We start from the raw sequence: 19,628 nt of genomic DNA, 5'->3' as shown, positions 1-19,628 counted from the left end.
AATAAAAAAATATTTAATATGATAAAAAAGTAGCACATAATGGGATGAGAATAGGCAAAATCCAAAAGTTGTTTTAGAGTGGAGAAACAATTGTGTTTTAAAGAAAAGTATATTTACTTTATTTATTAGAAATCATTATTATTTAAATGATTTGTAAATGTATTATAAATAATTACAGTTATTTATAATTATTAAATATTTTTTTTTATAAATATTAATTTATAAAAATATATTATTTATTTAAAAAAAAAAATTGGGAAAAGTCCTCTGAGAACACTGCTCCTACAACCAGAATGTGTTGAGGGGCAAACAGAAGAAATGAGTTAGTAGAAGCAGAAAAAAGAAAAAGAGAAAGTGTACAACTTGTCTGTTATATGACTCTGGTGCTTTCATATTCACGCCGACTCATGCATTTGTGCTCTGTTTCACACCGGCCCAGCACGCAACCTTCCATTTCACAACACACAAACACACAGTAAATACTATGAATATGCCCCAGTGCATTGAACAGCCAGAAGACACACTGACATCCAAAACACCTGCGCCACTTTATATCTCCATATAAGCCAGCAGGCTAAATGGCTGTTCATGTTTGACAACAGAAGGCAATACAACAGACTGAAATAAAATAAAATCCAAAATAATAGTTCATATAACAAGGAAACTAAAGGAAATTGAAAAGACCTCTGCCTAAACCCTACAGTAGTATCAAATTATGAAAACGTTTACCTACTTTTAGCACTTATAATTTCCCACTCTGTCTAAACTTCTCACCCCAAAATCAAATACAAACCGAAACATATTACAGCCCTATCCAATCTAATACTTCAATAAAGAATTCAAATTTAAACTAATGAAATAATAAAAACAAAATCTGCAAGATGGTCTGCATTCTTAATAAGATAACCAACTATATAATGAACACCTGTTAGATATCTCTAATACAGAGATAATGGAGAACCAATAAACCTAATACACAAGTATAGATATGTACATGTGTACATAAACACAAACACTTTAGCAATAGTTTAACAATGCAGAATTCACAGCAAACGTGTGTGATTGCAGCAGTGTGCATGTGCGGGGGATGGGACAAACTGGAGGCACGCCAGGGAGAGGTGAGCTGTCACTGATCATTAACATCATAGCCATGATACAAGGAAGCAGGGGAGGCTGGGGGAAGTGGGTGGAGATTTTTTGGCCATAAAATGTAAGTGTGATGGAAAACTTGCTCTCCTACCCTTCTGAATTGCCACATGGCAGTTGCCTCGTGGGAAAGCCTGGCACGCAAACACCTTATATCTCAATCGTTTTTGCCAAAGGGAATGCACACCAATACAGAACCACACAACTGAATTCTCTGTCGAGGTATTCAGAGTGACTGAGGGAGGAAAAGTACTATTTCGAAACAAGACATAAAAAAGCATAAATTGATGCAATAAAGATTAATCATATTTCATATATTCATCTCTCTCTCTAAACACACACACACACACACACACACACACACACACACACACACACACACACACACACACACACACACACACACACACACACACATTTTTTTATAGAAAGTAATACTTTTATTCAGCAAGGATGCATTAAATTGATCAAAAGAGACATTGTAGACATTTATAATGTTACAAAAGATTATATTTAAAATAAATGCTGATCTCATGAACTTTATATTCATCTAAGAATCCTGAAAGGAAATATCATGATTTCCTCAAAAATACTAAGCAGCAACAATGGTTTTTAACACGGATTATAATAAAAAAATGAATTGAGTAACTGAGTAAAATAATTGAGTACTTCTTATAATTGAACACCAAAGAGATATTGTGAATAGCATATTATATAAAAATAAATAACATATTAGAATGAGTTATAAAGGATCACATAAAATATTTAAAAGGGCAATATTTATATTAAAATATATTATTATATGTATTTCATTATTACATTAGATCATAAGTTTACAAACAATTTTTATAGGCCTTTTATATAAAACAACAAACAAACAAATATACAAATATATAAATACAGTCATTTAAATTTAAATTTAAATTTATGCATTTAGCAGACGCTTTTAATTATGATGGGAAATTAGCAGATAATTGAAAAAATAAGCATATTAAATTCATATAAATTTTACAGTCACAACTGTGTTTTCTAAAGTTGTGGACTTTAGAATGTAATTTGTCAGTTCAAACATGATTGGCTTTGGCATACTGTAGCCCCGCCTCCATACTGCCCCAATAGCGCTGTCACTCAGCATTACTCCTCCTCATTAGCTACGATGGGAAAGTTTGTCTAAGGCAGAAATAGCCCGCTGGGGTCACAAAACTCGGCTGGGCTTTTGGTCCCATAAACATTCTTTAATATGGATCAGGACCCTCCCATTTTGACTCATGAATAATCTATTAATCTACATTAAAGTGCATTTGAGAACTCATTAATATGCATTTCCAGTGACCTCGGTCATCTGTTTAGGTTGCATTGAAAAGCAGCCAGCTGTAGGTGTCGGGGTGAAGGTGGTCATAAAATTCATCAAGATTTTATGGCCAGTTACTCAATGACTGCCTGTTTAAAGGTTTTATGCAAGCTTTAAAAGAACCCTTCCTATCCATATTCAAAAAGGAGAGAGGTCAAAGCAGCCCAATAATTCATCTTTCAACATTTAAATCTTAAAAACACTGCATCATCCTCAAGTGTGAAATATATGGTCACAGACAACTGGATACCAGAGGCTTACAGTTACTAAAAGCAACTGCGGTTCTCAAAAACCCTCACCTGAAAAATCTCCTTTAACCTTTATGATGCACAAAGCTATTTTTACGCAGCGTTCAGAAACTGGCTGTCAGTTGAATGAAAGTACTGCAAAAGCCCTTGGAGCATTTCAAGAGTGTGGGAAAGTTATTTTTAGCAGCCATGCCAGAACTGACAAAGACTTCTACTCGGCCATCTTCTGCTCTGGATCAAAATTCCACCTTTGAACCGGCCGGCCGACTTTGCTGATGATGGCACAATTAGCTCAAACGGAGTCGCCACTATTTAAAGTGAAGCAGTGCATCAGTAAAAGAGGGTATTTTCACTTTATTTTGATAAAAAATGATTGCAACTGACCTGCTCAAATATTCCAGGAGCAAAAATAAACTGTTTTACAATTAAAATCAACATTAGCCTAACTACAAATTATTTAACAGTTACAAGACACTTTTAAATAAAGATATTTTGATCTGATTACCCTCCAAGTTATCCATGCTAGTCTCATTTTCATAACATAGACTATGTTCAGAATGACATAGTATTTTTTGAAAGAAGGTAGTAATGCCGTATGTAGCCTATACCATGAACAGTATGCAGATTTTCTATATGCATAGCTTAAAACTTTTGCCCAAGCAAGGCACAGCTGTGTGGAACACTGTATTGCATAATGAACCGTTTGACTTAATCTTTCATTTACAGTGTAAAAACAAACCTGAAGCAATATCAACTACATACCACTTGCTGAAATGAACATGCTGCAACATAATGAGGTGATTCAACAACATATGAAACTATTGTACATTAATGTTGCACAGGGTATACGCTAAAGTACTTTGCACTTAAATTTGTCCTCTAGACAAAGAGAAATAAATCTATAGCATTAAATATTTCTATCACTTCCAAAAATATGGTTTTAAATGACTGGTCAATTTTTTAGATGGCAATACCCATTTACACATCTTAACTTAAATGTATCTAATAGACTTTTACAATGTTACATAAGATTTCTATTTCAAATAACTTTCTTTTTAAAAACTTTTTATACCTAAGAGAATTCTGAAAAAAAAGCTTTATGATTTCCACACAAATATTAAGCACAACTGATTTCAACATTGATAATGAGAAAAGTTTCTTGCACACCAAATTAAAATCAGTTATTGAGCTATCTTTTTTCTATTAAGTACAATGAACTTTCAGTAATATTTGAGTAAAATTAACTTAATTTAGCAAATTTGACTGTGATGCAAAGCTGAATTTCCAGCATCAATACTCTAATAAAACACTAAGAAACATTTATTATTATTATCATCAGTGTTGAAAACAGTTGTGCTGCTTAATATTTTTTTTATGGAAACTGTGATGAAGCATTAGAGACGTCTTTCAAAAACATTAAAATAGTTTTCAAATGGTACTGTACATGCCTGAAGTTGATGAGGAGATACACACGTTTCTACCTCTCTCGTAACATTTGGCATTTTGGGGGAAAGTGCAACACTGAAATAGGTGCCACTATGCAATAGTTTTTGCCCACATGATAACCGTCAGATTCAGGTGAGCTTGGTGTCTCTTTGGAATCTTTCAGCATGTTTGGGTTGAGGAAATGCATTAATACTAGATTGCACACTGTACATGTTCAATGTCTGGTGTCTGGGCGAAAGTCAAGAGCCACTGTAGATCCAGTTAAATGAATTATAGATACTGATCTGATGTATAGAGTGTTGCACTCACGATGGAGTCTGTGCTGACTGATCACTAAAGCACTGGTACAAAACTGTCTGCTCAGAAACATTTTTAAAGGGGTTATCGGATGCTACATGCACTTTTACAAGTTGTTTGAACTGAAATGTGTGTTGGCAGTGTGTGTACACAGCCAACCTATAATGATAAAAATTCACCCAGTGTTTTTTTTTTTTCCGTTAAATAATTTCCCCTTTCTCAAATCGAGACAAACACATATACCCACACGTCACACGTCACAAAGATAGGCCCCTCCCATGATATTTTGATTGACAGTAGTGTTTCAGCACAGACTGGACTGGTGTCTCATCTTAGACCCACTCTGAGTGAGCTGTCATCGGTCCGCCATTGTTTCACCGCCGGAACAGATGTAGACAAGAATGACTGCTAATCGATTGAGGTGTTCTGTTGTTGGATGTAATAATAAACATAGCAGTCGTCATTTACTCACGACATCTGAGACGCTGAAGGGAATGCCCCCCCCCATCTACAGAAATGCGTCTATCTTCACACGAATCATTCATGATCCAGCTTCACCTACAGAAGAAGTGAGTATAAGGTTTTTTAATGAATCTTTGCAAATCGCCTTTCCTAATAATGTGAAAATTAGCAAGTTTCACGATGAACAGTCCCTCAGAGAGCGGCTCGGAATAGAGGGGCGGGGTCAGCAGAGCTCATTAACATTTAAAGGAAAATGCTACAAAACGGCTTGCTCTATAAAGAGCTGTTTTTGACAGGGTAAAAAGGGTATTGTTTTACACTACCATTGAGAAATTTGAAAACTATGTTACAGACTTTTCATTGAGACCCTAAAGAATCATATCAACTTGTGGAAAATGGGCATCCGATGACCCCTTTAAAGAATGATACACAATTCACAATTAACACCTCCAAAGTGACATTTTTAACTCTGTCTCCTATTTAGGAGGAACACTTCAGAGTTAAAGTCTGGGATTCAGGCTAAAGACCATTTAAATCTGAATTAATTAATGTCAAAGGTTGATATATTGCATTTGTTAAATAACTAGCGATAGACCAATACAACAGCCAAGCAATTGGCCAATATTCTGCCATTTTGAGATAATGAATTACAGAAGTAAAATTCTTTAAGATTTTATAAAATCTTTTCTCCGAAAGAAGCCATTTATACTCACCAAGGCTGATCACAATAACAGTAAAATTGTGAAATATTATTACAAAATAACTGTTTTCTATTGAATTTTTTTAAAATGTAATTTATTCCTGTGATGCGAAGCTGAATTTTTAGCTTAATTACTCTAGTCTTCAGTGTCAATATTTTTGAGGAAATTTTTGATCAGTTTAATGCATTCTTGCATAAAAAAATCTGACCCCAAACTTTTGAACAGTAGTGTAAATCAACACTCAGATGATATAGCCTAACATTACATTATTAAAATTAACTTGCATGTTCAATCACCTATTTTAAGTGACCCAGCAACAATGTTGTACTATATTTTTAATTACAGTAGTAATTTCTCTTAAATTGAGTTCAAAACTATCCCAAACCATAGATACTTAACTTACGTGCATTAGAAAAGAGCAAAAACTTGATTAAAAAAAAAAAAAAAAAAAAACTGGTCGACTGCTAAAACCAACCACACCATTCAGCAGAAAGACCTAAAAAAATCATGCTGGCCCAGACACAACCAATCAATCAAGATCTTGCCGCAGGAGCAGAACCTTCAAAATGAAGATGGGACAACAAAAAAACAATTACTAATGGAATGCTTGTGTGGTTATGAGAATTATAAAACCAATGTTCTAACATATCACCATAAATATGTCCACACAAGTCTTAAATATGCCCTCAACTGGTAAAAACATAAAAAAATAAAATGATTGTTCAACCAGTCCAAAGAAAACTTTCACACCTGATGACACTCAGCCCAGTGCTGAGCTTTCAAGATTGCACCTCCATAAAGCCACGGCTAATTTTACCCAAATCCTGGGTTGAAGATCATCTGACCTCACCTCCAGAATCCTTAACTCCCTCAAGGTGTGTTAGGCTCAAGTTTGGGTCAGAGGTCACGCTAGGGTAAGAATAGTTTAATCGCATACCTCTGACATTCCTGTCTCAATCCTCAGTTGATCACCTCACTCGTTGTCGAGCATTCAACTGACATGTATGCGTAAGTGTGACTGTTTGCTAATCACGCTTTTCCTCATAACCCCTCTCTCTATACCTGCCGGAACAGGGACAGAGGTTAATTCTGACCGCAGGGCATTCTGGGCAATTGACTGCTCATCAACCGCCAACTGAACTTTACCAGTCAGTCAAAGACAAGCAGCCAAATGCTCCTCTGGGTAGCTGAGTGACAGCATGTAGACCCAGCCTGCATTAATTACATTACAGCAACTCGCCTCAACAGACAGGCAGAATATTAGCAAAAAATCTCATAATTCACGCTCGACTGTATTTGCATTCTGGAGTTAGTATGCAGGATTGACTCCAAAATTTTGACAAATTAAAATGTTTAGCTTCTTCTTCTAGTACTTCTAGCTTTTCCTTCCTTCACTGTATGGTGCAAGAAAAGAAAAGTTAAGAAAAAATAAAAGTAAAGAAAAGAAAATAAAAAATAAAATTTAGTATAATAATAATAATAATAATAATAAATTTATACCTCATAAATATTCAAGTATTTATAGTCTCTAATGCCTAATATTAAAAATATAGTAATAATAATATTAATACTAATATACACACACATACATACACACACACACACACATATACATATATATACATACATATACATACATATATATACATACACATATATATATATATATATATATATATATATATATATATATATATATATATATATATATTATATATATATATATATATATATATATATATACATACATACATACATACATACATACATACTAGTCAACATTTGAAGTGGATCAAAACCTTTCATATAAGCTGCCCTTCTTGTCTTAGGACAACTTGGATGAACGTTTTTGATCCACTTAAAATGTTGACTGTAAGTGAGTAAATACATTAATTAATATATATATATATATATATATATATATATATATATATATATATAACAAATTTTGTGTGTGTTTGTGTGTGTGAGAGAGATACGTATATACATACACACACACGTACACGTTAGTTAATTTCTTTGTTTTTTATTATTTATCTATCTATTTATTTATACTTATCTGATTTCACCTGAAGCAAGAATAAAACTTCAGCATGAAAGCAGTTGAGAAAGTAATAATCTTATAAACCATCATGATATCGGTTAATGGCCATAACAAATGTTATTTTCAGCATGACCCCAAGTTTCTACATCAGTGCATCTTTAAATACAATGAATGAACTGCATTTTATAACAGTATACAAGAACATGCAAGTTAGGAATGATTCAACCTAATATTTCGATTTTGCCGTTTTCACATGTCCTGCATGGTTTCTGTGTGTGAAGACTCATCTTTCTGTGGTCATGTTATCATGACGTGGCTGATCTCTGATTGACGTGTGCACTCTGAGCGACCTGACTGACACACACTTGGCCTGCCAATCACCTTTCAACCAAAACCACTGAACACCGATCAGACCTCTGATTCACACGGACTCATCTGAAAGGAAGGCGAAAATACATTCTTTCTTTGTGTTGGAGGTTGGAATGATAGCCTGAAAGAACAATGCTAGAAAGAATACAGGTGTTAAAATAGTCATATCATAATTTTTTTTCCCACTTTTACATGTTGATTCATAATTCAGGTCAGTTTAGTGTTTTTTTTAGTGGTTCTGAGCACTGAAAGTCCATCAAGTTCAAGATCAAGTCAAAAGATTAAGAGAAGATTCTACATGATATGAACTTTTGAAAGTAAAGCGAAAGCATGCTAACTCAGTGCCGCAGGGCAAACTGATTGAGATGAATTTCTGTTCACCCACTATATATACTCTGCACGGCACATTTGTTTGTGTGCGTGACAAAGGTGTTGGTGTAAAACTATTTATCAAAGGCCTGTCTGTAGGTTATTGGCTAGATTGGGATGGTAAGATCAACAGGAAACACCTCATGAAAACAAGTTTCTCTTTCCTTTCACTAATGATTTTTTCATCACGTTTTTTAATCTTATTCGCCACATTATTGTGATGTCATCACACCTGATGCAGTGGGAGTTCCAAATAAGAACATATTTTAATATGATCTCATTTGAATTAATTGGAACTGTTCTATTTATTCAAATGTTTGCCATATACATTTGTGAAATCATATATAGTGTTCGTGTCAGTGGCTATGCTATGGGTACGATTCTCAGTGAATGCATACATTTATTACATAACCTTGAATATAAGACACATCATTAGCATATACAATACTTCAGAAATTTAGAATTGTGTTAAGAATTACAGTTTTACATACACTTTGCAGTATCTGCAAAATATAAATTATTTTACCAAAATAAGAGGGATCGTACCATAACATCATGCATGTTATTTTTTATTTAGTACTGACCAGAATATTTCACATAAATGACATATATATAGTCCACGAGCAAATAATAGTTGAATTTATAAAAATGACCTCTTTCAAAAACTTACATATGCTTGATTCTTAATACTGTGTTGTTCCCTGGATGATCAACAGCTGTTTTTTTTTTTTTTTTTTTTTTTTTTTCCTTGCTTGTCCTGAACAGTTAAACTATAACATTTAGGATTAATAATACACTTTTTTTTTTAAAGAAATGAATACACTGAAAAAAAATTAAACAAAATTATTTTAAGGTATATGATTGCAAACAATTTATTTTAGCTACATTTTAATAAAAAAAAAAAAAAAGTTGAACGTTAGTCAAATAAATTTGTTTATTTAAATGTAGCAAAGATAAATTGTAACCACTTGCCTTAAATTCAATGAACCATTTTTTTTCAGTATACTTTTTTTCCGGCAAGGACACATTAAATGGTTCAAAAGTGACAGTAAAGACTTTAACATTGCTACAAAACTTCTACAAAATTCTACATGATAACTGTTATATAGATTGACTATTCTATATAATATTCTACTTTAAAAATGCTGTTCTTTTGAACTTTACGTTCACTAATGAATCCTGGAAAAAAAAAAAATGATTTCATTGTTTGCGCAAGATTTCACCTTGAACTTTACATTAAAATGAGTACATGGTGAAATCCTAAGTATGTTTTTTTATTCAACATTTTCATAAGTTAACATTTTTGCTGAAGCATATTTTATTCAAGCAATATTGCCTCTCAATAATTTAATTTGGGCAATTACGACCTTTAAACCATTATACTCTATGCATATTTAGTTTTTATGACATGATATTTACCTTTATGCATTTGGCAGATACAAATTTAGGCCCCGTCCACACGGAGACGCGTTTCTGTGAATACGCACAAATTTTTTATCAGATAGGCGTTTCGTCCACACGGATCCGGCGTTTTCGTAAGGTGAAACCGCTATTTTTTGAAACCGGGTCCCAGAGTGGATAAATCTGAAAACGCCGTCTTTGCGTTTTCGCGTGGACAGCGAATCTGTATATTTTCTGAAATGCTGACGTCATCAGCCCACATCTCCCCCCTAGTCAGACACCCCTACGTCACGTAACAGCAACAAAAGCATGAACACACACTGAACGATTGTCTTTTTATTAACTAACATTAACACAGATTAATAAATGTATTGTTCCATGTTTGTTTGTGTGCCAAGCGCAAGGTTTATGCGCATAGTCCATGTCTTCTTCTCCATTTTTAGTGTATCTCTGTGGCAGAATTACAGCCCCACATGCTGGTCTGGCATGTATACTACATCGTTTTATGGTTTCGTGTGGACGCGGATATTTCTTGAGACGAGAAAAAAAAAGGATCGGATTGGGGTAAGCTCCAGCTTTGTGTGGACGTAGCCTTAATTTATGTTGCACACAAGGTATACATTTTACGAGCTCTTGCACTTCTTGGGAATCCAACCCATGACCTTGGTGTTGCTAATGCCATGCCATGTTTCAATTAGAGTTACAAACTATTACAAGTTTACCTTTAAAGTAACATGCTGAAAGATCTGATGAAAAGATGTTTAGGTACATTCCGCTGCCCAAAAAGATACACAAATTCTTAGCGCTGCTACAACACAAACTCACATTTGAGCCCTTCCACAAACTCAAAGTGGTCGGCTCATTAAACAGCCAAGGAGGAAAACCACCTTGACGTTTATTGACCCTATAAATCTAATGAGGACTGGATGAGAGGTCTCTGCCTTCGAGAGCGTTTAAAGACAAAGACTGCTGGTCCTTCTGAGACAATACACTTCCTGATTAACTATTAACAGCTTCACCACTGATAACTTAATTAGGGGCCAATGATGGGGCTTCAGTAAGACCCTGTGCCCTTTCATTTGTCTCCACTTGATGGACAGGCACTCATTGGCTGGAAGTGGATTGTGTGTGTGTGTGTGTGTGTGTGTGTGTGTGTGTGTGTGTGTGTGTGTGTGTGTCTACTGAAGGTTTGTACTGGTAGTAAACAAACAACATAAAATTACCACTCAATCAAGAGTCAAATAGAAACCTATTTTTGAATATTTTCAAGAAACTGAAAATAAATGCACAATAATTCATGATGAACTGAGGAAAGTTTAACCTCAAGAAAATTTACATAAGAAGCCAAACTGTTAATTGGGACTTTTTTTTTTTGAGGATAAAATATCTCTTATTATAAAACTAGGTTGTACTAGTTAACAAATTATTATTAACATGACACCAGGTTTTTTACCTCAACAATTTTCCATCAACAGAGATCTAGGCTTTAAATCAAAAGAGAAATGTTAATTTTTGCTGCAAGTTATCATATTACATTTTTCAAAAAACTGCTAAATTATTCATGTCACACGGACAAACATATTGAAATTATAAAATTCATGTTTAAAAAAAAAAGTGTAAAAGAAACACAAAAATACTGTATATATAAAATTAGTGCTGTCAAACGATTAATCACATCCAAAATAAAAGTTTTTGTTTACATAATATATATGTTTGTTCTGTGTATATTTATTATGTATTTATAAAGGCACACAGATACAGTATATATTTTGAAAATATTTACATGTATATATTTTATTGAGTTAACGCATTAATTGATTAACGCAGTTTTTTATTATTATGAAAGTCCGTTGCTCACTGGCTCTGAATACACATACAAAAAAAATCATGGGTCACACGAGGGGATGCTCCGATTTAATTATTTAGGCTAATCATCAACATTCACAAACCACTGTCCACTGTTGTTCTTAACAGAAAAGAATGCAAGGAACTCGTAATCATGACTTTATAAGTAGGAAATAGGAAGTTTCCGATAGCACGTGAAGACAGCAAAGAAGTGCTCTGCTCAACACAGTGAAGTGAATCATTTTGTAAACTTTGTGGTTTATAATTCTGAGTCGTCTGGGACTTGGTAACACACGTCCCTCTCACAATATATTGCTTTACAGATCTATCACTTTTGCCGCTCAGAAATATTCACGCAATCATTCAGCGTTTCAGAAGATCTGCACTCTGGCACGGTTAGTGCTCACACTCACTGATCTATATATAACTGAACTGCGTTCTTGCCCACCTCTTCCAACTGAATCAGGGACTGCTAAACGGAACGATCACACTACTGATCAAACATGCTCTGGCATGGTTAAGATTGCCTAGTCTGTGCACACCCTAATTATTCTCCCGCATCCTGCACACATGAGTTTTTACCCGCCCATTAAGTGTTGGCCCCTGTCACACTTTGCTGTGATGGGTCCTGCGATCGTGCAGGTCTCTAATAGGAAGGTGCCTGTTATAATGTTATGATCGAGGCTTTGGACTCTGAGCATAACTTGTTTTTCTATAACAAACTATAAAATAGTTTATATAAAAACGTTAATGTCCTGGCAGTGACAAATGGCTTGTTTTAGATTTAGGCTACAAGAAATATTTCAACTGCTACTATGTAAAAGGAACACTGCTGTAAAAAGCACCTTATTTGTTTAAATTGTTTGCAAACCAAATGTTATTACACTTTTGTTCATGTAGCAGTAGGCCTACTTTTAAATGAAAAAAAAAGTGCACAATACACTACTTTTGAATGCATTATTAGTTTTGTGCATAACAATGCGATTAATTTTTTTTTATCGTTGCCCAGCACTAATATATTTATATTAATATAATTAATATTATTTATAAATATATTTAATACATGAATGTAACATACTTTTCTTAAATATATACACGCATGTGTGTGTATTTATATGCACATAATAAAAGTACACAGTACACACACATATATTATGTAATCAAAAACTATTTTTTTGATGCGATTAATCCCGATTAATTGTTTGACAGCACTAATAAAAATATATTTAATTTTTAAAATTATTCTGAAACCTTAAAATTAATTTTACACACACACACACACACACACACACACACACACACACACACACACACACACACACACACACACACACACACACACACACACACACACACACACACACACACACACACACACACCAGAGACTCCCAAAAGGTCACTTTAGTGGCCCTGTTCAATTCACTTGTGGCAAAAAAAAATGATTTTGGACTCTACACACAACACAAAACCTTTCAAACAGGGACAATATACTAACACAGAAATTTCTAGGTTTTAACAGACAGTTATTTTTACGACAATATATTTACCTGGGCACATTTTCTCAAGTGAATGCATGCAAACAATGTCTGATCAGACCTGTCTGAGAACTATATAATCTCCAGTTACAATAAGATACACAATAAGGACTTTTAGTGTATTTATGAGACTTCAGAAAAGCTTATTTTGGGGTTATTCTGAGGAGAGGTGTAACATGTCCAGTTTAAAATCAATAGTTTCAACCTTTCAAATTGACACTCAATAGCTCAGGAAGATAAACAGGAACTAGTGAAGCACAGCTAATGTGGACATCAATTCATAATCATGACCTCCTAATATGTGCAGTGTTTCGAGAGATATGGGGGGAGGAAAATATAATTAGCAATTAAAATGAGAAATTTTAGCACCTAAAATGTCCTACTCTTACTGCTCTCCACCTGTAATTATTAGAACCTACAAAGATAAAAAAATCTGTGCTTGCAAGAGGAGAAGACAAGTGAACACACTGAAGACAACATTATTAAAGGAAACATATGAGAGGACATGACTGTACATTTTCTAGTGACATCATTATTGTGAACTCACCTCAATTGTGAACTGCTTTCTCTTGAGTTTGAAGGCCAAGTCCTTCGTATCGGGGACCTCAGAAGACAAACAGTTCAGACGGGGCAACTGACAAACATGCAGGAGACCTGAACAAACACAGAAGACATGAAATGGAATCATATCACTACTAAGACATACTGAAGGGATATATTCTTCAGTATAAACTTCAAATGTTTGTTCAAAAGTTTGGGGTTGGTCAGTTAAAAATAAATAAATAAATAAATAAATAAAAATTTCCTCTACTGACTAAGACTGAATTGAGCTGACTGAAAATATAATAAAATTGTTCAAAATAACTCTTTTCTATTTTCATATATTTTAAAATGTAACTTATTTCTGTGATGCATAGCTGAATTTTCAGCATCATTACTCCAGTCTTCAGTGTCACGTGATCCTTCAGAAATCATTCTAATATGCTGACTTGCTGCTCAGGAAACATTTCTTATTAACAAGGTTGAAAACAGACATGCTGCTTGATTTTTTTGTTGAAACCACAATATATTATTTTCTTTGGTGAACAAAAAATTGAAATCTTTTGTAACATTATAAACGTATTCACTATAACTTTTGACCTAATTAATGCATCCTTGCTGATTTAAAGTTTTAATTTCTTTCAAAAAAGGAAAACAAATTCACAGGTTGTGAACAACAACTTTTTGCAGATGCATGTTTTGCATTAGGTGCAACTTGTGTGAATAGGTTTCTAACACTGCAACACTATATTTCAAACATAAGTTTTAAGGCATTACATTTTAATGAGCATGATGTTTCTGGCTATACTCACAATCATATGCAAGCTAATAAACATGCTCTCTAGCAAATATTTTTCCCTGGTTTGTTATGCCTATTACCAATTTGAACAGACTCTGCTTTTCATTGTCTGCTTGAGTTTTACTGTGGGCACATGTAGCTATCACCTTTCACACTGGCCACTATAGCATTGTATCAACCATTATTTTATTAGCTGCACCAATGGGCAGAAACCAAAACATACGAGAGAAGAAGTGCAGCGGAGGGAGGGGAGAAATAGGTTGGTGGGAGGGAGAGAAAGCAAGAGGTGAGTGGAGGATGGGGGTAAAACAAGGTCAGTCGGCACAGGGGCATGTTGGGAAGAGAGAAAGCTTTTTCACCCTCTTTCTCTCTTTAATTCCTAGCCCAATTTTTTTTCTCCCAGTTATGCGGCCAGTAGAAATATGACATTAAAAGGAAGCGCTGAAGACCAGGATGAGGGGGGTGAGAGGATGGAAAGAGCATGTGTGTGTGTGTGTGTGTGTGTGTGTGTGTGTGTGTGTGTATAAAGGCTCCGCTTGCTAAGGGACCCGTGCGCTAGGTTGAGTCCGCTCGAGTTGATTCGCTGTGACAGGACTCCCAACATGCTTTGTGCAGTGGACGCACCACAGCAAAGAAAGAGTGGCCTCATGTACGTCTTCACATTCACTATATTCTATAAGACCTCATGGCAAAACATTAATTCATGAAACAAGGTAAAAATCAATACCAAGAGCTAACAATAACTCTCCAAACACCAAATTTTTTTCAAACACATAAAAGTACGGATACATACGTTGCCGAGATGTGCTCATAATCTGGAAAGCATTGCATTATATTTTTGCGCATTTTATCCATTTTCAAACATCTTTAAAAGAGATCATTCACAAACAACTGAGATAACATTAACAACTGAAATAACTTTAATTAATTCTTATTTTTTGCAAGCATCTGATAAATCTAAAATTCTTAAACCTAAAATGAACTAATTACTGAACGTTAAATTAATAATTCATAAACATCTGAGAAAAACTGCTGAATGTTGTTCATGTTTGTAACATTCAATTGAAAATTCAAAATACACTGAAATAATTGTATTATTTTGTCAAAGAACTATAAAGTAAAACTAAATTAATAACATGGCCTAACTATTTTTTAGCAATATTACAAAAAATAAAACTAAATAAACAAGATGTTGACACATGTAACTGTGACCTGAAATTTAAAATAAGTTTTAAAAAAAAATTAATTAGCTGAAAAAAAGCAACTGACAGTTTTAAAATACACATTTTAAATAAAACACATATATTAATAAATAAATAAATACATACATAAATAAATGAAAAACAAAAACTCATGAATTTGAAATCATCTAATTTTTTCATAAACATCTGATAACCTTCTAAATAAAGAAATTGTTACATGAACATAATTAAAATGATAAAATAACAAATATTAAAATTACAAAATAATGTTATAAATACATAAAAATAAAACAGATTTTAAGAAATGAATGACATTAACATAAATAACATTATAAAATAAAAATAAATATTAAAATAATAACATCAAATTAAAATGACATCTTAAAATATAAATAACTAGAAAATAAATAAAAGAACTAACTTATGAAATTGAACTCATTAGCATTTAATTTGTTTAGAAACAACTGATAAGCATCTAAATAAATAAATAAATGAATTCATTTTGAATCATCTGAGGTCATTAGTGTTTGTAAACCACACCCCCTTTGGCTATTACATATACACACAGAGCAAATGAGTGCAAGAAAGAAACGGGGCAGGGGGCGGAAACGAGGAGAGAGGACTGTAAACAAACTGACCTTTACAGAAAGACGGACACAAAAGAGATGAAAAGATAAAGCATGCAACATGAAGAGATGAAAACAAGGAAGAACATAAAGAGGCAGAATGAGAGGAAAAAGGACAGAACGGAAAGAGCGTGAGCCCCAAAGATTTTCCTCATCTGCAGGCTGGCCACAGAGAGGTTTTAGCCAGTATGAAAATATTGATTCTGCAACTCTGCGGCCCCTGAGGGCTGTGCTGGGTGCTTGTGATGGGGCGGAGGGGATCTGTGTGTGTGTGTGTGTGTGTGTGTGTGTGTGTGTGTGTGTGTGTGTGTGTGTGTGTGTGTGTTAGCCATGGCAGCTGAATCTCCCCCTGGCCTGTCTGCCAAGGAGCACGTCTGATTGAACACAGCCACACTAACATGAGCTGACAGCTAGAGAGAGGTCCACCCTGCCTGCCCCTCTTTACTAATGCACTTTACTGAGCCTGTGTGTGTGTGTGTGTGTGTGTGTGTGTGTGTGTGTGTGTGTGTGTGTGTGTGTGAGAGAGAGAGAGAGAGAGTCAGAGAGATAGGATGATGCAAAACGCATGAATAAGATGAGGGACCAATGAGAAACATCTCTTGAAAATACATTTTCTGAAGAAAATGTGAGCAGTGTTTGTCTGTGTAAAATGCTCTGCCATGATTCTAGACTGTTGGCGATGGTTGCCAGGGTGGTGCTATACTGAGCAGTGTTATTTATGCATTGTTTGTTATAGAATTATTAACTTTCATTTTTTGTATATATCGAGTTTAAATCTTGTTAGATTAAGCTTTAGTCATTTTGTTACATGCTTTTGACCTTTTTATTTTTTTTTAAATTAGCTTTAATAATATTTAGATTTTTTAATTTTTAGTAATTTTAGTACTTCAACATAAACTTATTTTACTTAGTTGCCATTTGCCAAGGGAATATTTATATATATATTTTTTTTACTTTACGTTTTACTGAATATTTAAGTTTGTTTAAATATTTAAGTTTCATCTAATATTTACATTCTTTTATATGTACATTTTTATATAATATTTTATATTATATTTCAGCTTTATTTCAAATAACAAATTTAGTTTTAGTCAACAATTACTAGTGGTCGACCTATATATTGCCAAGGCCGATATATCGGCCGATATTAGGCATTTTTCAAATATCGGCATATATATATATATATATATATATAAAAGTTTTTTTTAATATCGGTTTTATTGCTCACGATAGGTATGTAAAAAAAAGAATAAATAAATAAAATTTAATTCTAAATCTGACTGCATAAATAAGATATTAAGTGGTGCACAATGAGTTGGAAGCAAAAGTTTAATATTCAGGCTTTGAGGTTTTTTTGCTAGTGTATTTGAACTCTTGCATGTGTGTTTCTTCTCACCGTGATAGTCTTTGTAAAGTGGGTTGGTCTCCTTCTCTGAGCCTCTGAATGATTCCAGAGCAATGGCTGTGTCACTCAGTCTGATTATTCGTCCCATTATGGCTCTGTTCTAGAGAGTGAGACAGGAAGAGAGAGTGGGAATGGATGAGAGAGACATACATGAGAGGAGTGTACAAGAACATCTAGAGCAATGCTGAGAGCATCTCTTGCTAATCAAACCCCTCTCAACGAGCAGGGGTTGCACTTCTTTTGCTGTTAGAACTGAATTAGGTCATCGTTATCTCAGAAAAATGGAGCAGGGTATTCCAGAGACTGAATTCAAAAGCTAACAGAACTTAAACAACCTCAGTTGCCAGCAATTTTAAAAATGTGTCCAATTTACAATCACCACTCTCATTGATGACTGTAATATTTAGCACTAGATGCACTCTTTGCATTTGAGGGATCATTGATGTCCATTTGAGGTATAATTAAAATGTTTGAGATAAAAAAGGTGGGCTCTTTGACTTGTGCATGTAACAAACCACCTAGCAATCAATATAATGTTTAGTGCATCAAAATTATGTTTTAACATTTTGGATAAGCTCTTGCATCAATCATGACATCTAAACAGGTATTATTAGATTATCTTCAGCTGTACTACATAAAGGCACTTCTGTAAGCCTTTATGCCTTTAAAGCCTTTGGTTGCGTCGTGTAACATTAAATCCATCAGATCAGAGCAGAACATACGTTTGCTGCTCAAACACATTGAGTGCTTGGATTCCCTCAAACACATGCTCTCCAAATCTGTCCGTCTCTCTTTCTCTGATCGCACGACTCATGCAGTGTCTCCATACGGCACAAATCTGGATGAACGTAAGCATAAAGCCACATCAACTCAGAGAAAGATCCAAAGATCCCGTCTCCATCTGAGACAAAGAAAAGACGTCTCTGCTTAAAATGTGGTAAAATCATGGTAAACAGAGATAAAAGTATGCCAGAATGAGCCAAAATATTCAATAAACACATAATGGGCTTGGAAAACAAGTCATGAAAACCTGTGACCTTGACCTTACAGATATGAAGCTCATGGGTTAAACTGGACAGACACAAATCAAAAACAGCGAAGACATTCAGGCCAATATAGGTGTCATATAAAAAAATATAATATATACAATTTATACACAATATAGAAAATAAACCAATTTGCAGTCTTAAAGAGCAAAAATGCACAAACACACATTAAAATCTGTTGAGAGCGCCTCCTTCTGGCAAAAACAAATACAGAGTCTCTTCAAAAAGGAGGGAGCACTCCAAAGAAAGACAGAAAGATAAGGCATTGTGAAAAATTAATCTCTACGCCACTCATTAATATTTCATATACACTCCCTCTCTGTAGCAGCTGACGAGGCCTAATGCAGTTTTCATGCATCAGTGTCCTTTCTTTTTTTTCTTTCCTCCCTTCACATCTTCAACAGCGGACTTTGAGAGCATGTGTGTTCGTGTACGCAGCCGTGACCCTTTTCCCAAATCTACCATAAAAAATTTAACCCAAGCAACTGTGTTAGTGACAGTCACTGTTAACTCAACACCATCAGACCAATGCAAGTAAACAAAACAACGAAAAATACCACTACAACAGTAGAGCCAACATATTGAAAGTTCATGTCCAGTATGGTGTTTAATAAACACAGACAGGTTAACAAAATTGGTGGAAGAGAGAGGTTTAATTCTACTGCTTGTGTTATTTATAATTCATAATTACACTAGGAATCACTATGTGTAGTTGAATCGGTTAATTTACTTGAGTTTTTGGCCATTGTAAGAAATACTGTAAATGCGTTAATTAATTCATTTAAAAAGATGGAT

The 19,628-nt window shown here is 34.2% G+C and overlaps 1 protein-coding gene across 2 annotated transcripts in view; it reads right to left on the bottom strand.

The window, feature by feature from the left end:
• elp4 (elongator acetyltransferase complex subunit 4) overlaps positions 1 to 19,628 on the bottom strand; it is a 60,825-nt gene that overhangs the window by 16,353 nt on the left and 24,844 nt on the right. For both annotated transcript variants that reach the window (XM_042727200.1, XM_042727199.1), the window contains 2 exons: positions 17,779 to 17,887; positions 13,763 to 13,869 (listed from right to left, as the gene is read on the bottom strand). In XM_042727200.1, the coding sequence (XP_042583134.1) occupies positions 13,763 to 13,869; positions 17,779 to 17,887 (216 nt within the window). The remainder of the gene's footprint in view (positions 1 to 13,762; positions 13,870 to 17,778; positions 17,888 to 19,628) is intronic.

Source organism: Cyprinus carpio, chromosome B7, assembly GCF_018340385.1.
Source record: "Cyprinus carpio isolate SPL01 chromosome B7, ASM1834038v1, whole genome shotgun sequence".
NCBI lineage: Eukaryota > Metazoa > Chordata > Actinopteri > Cypriniformes > Cyprinidae > Cyprinus > Cyprinus carpio.
This window is presented reverse-complemented; position numbering and strand designations above follow the sequence as displayed.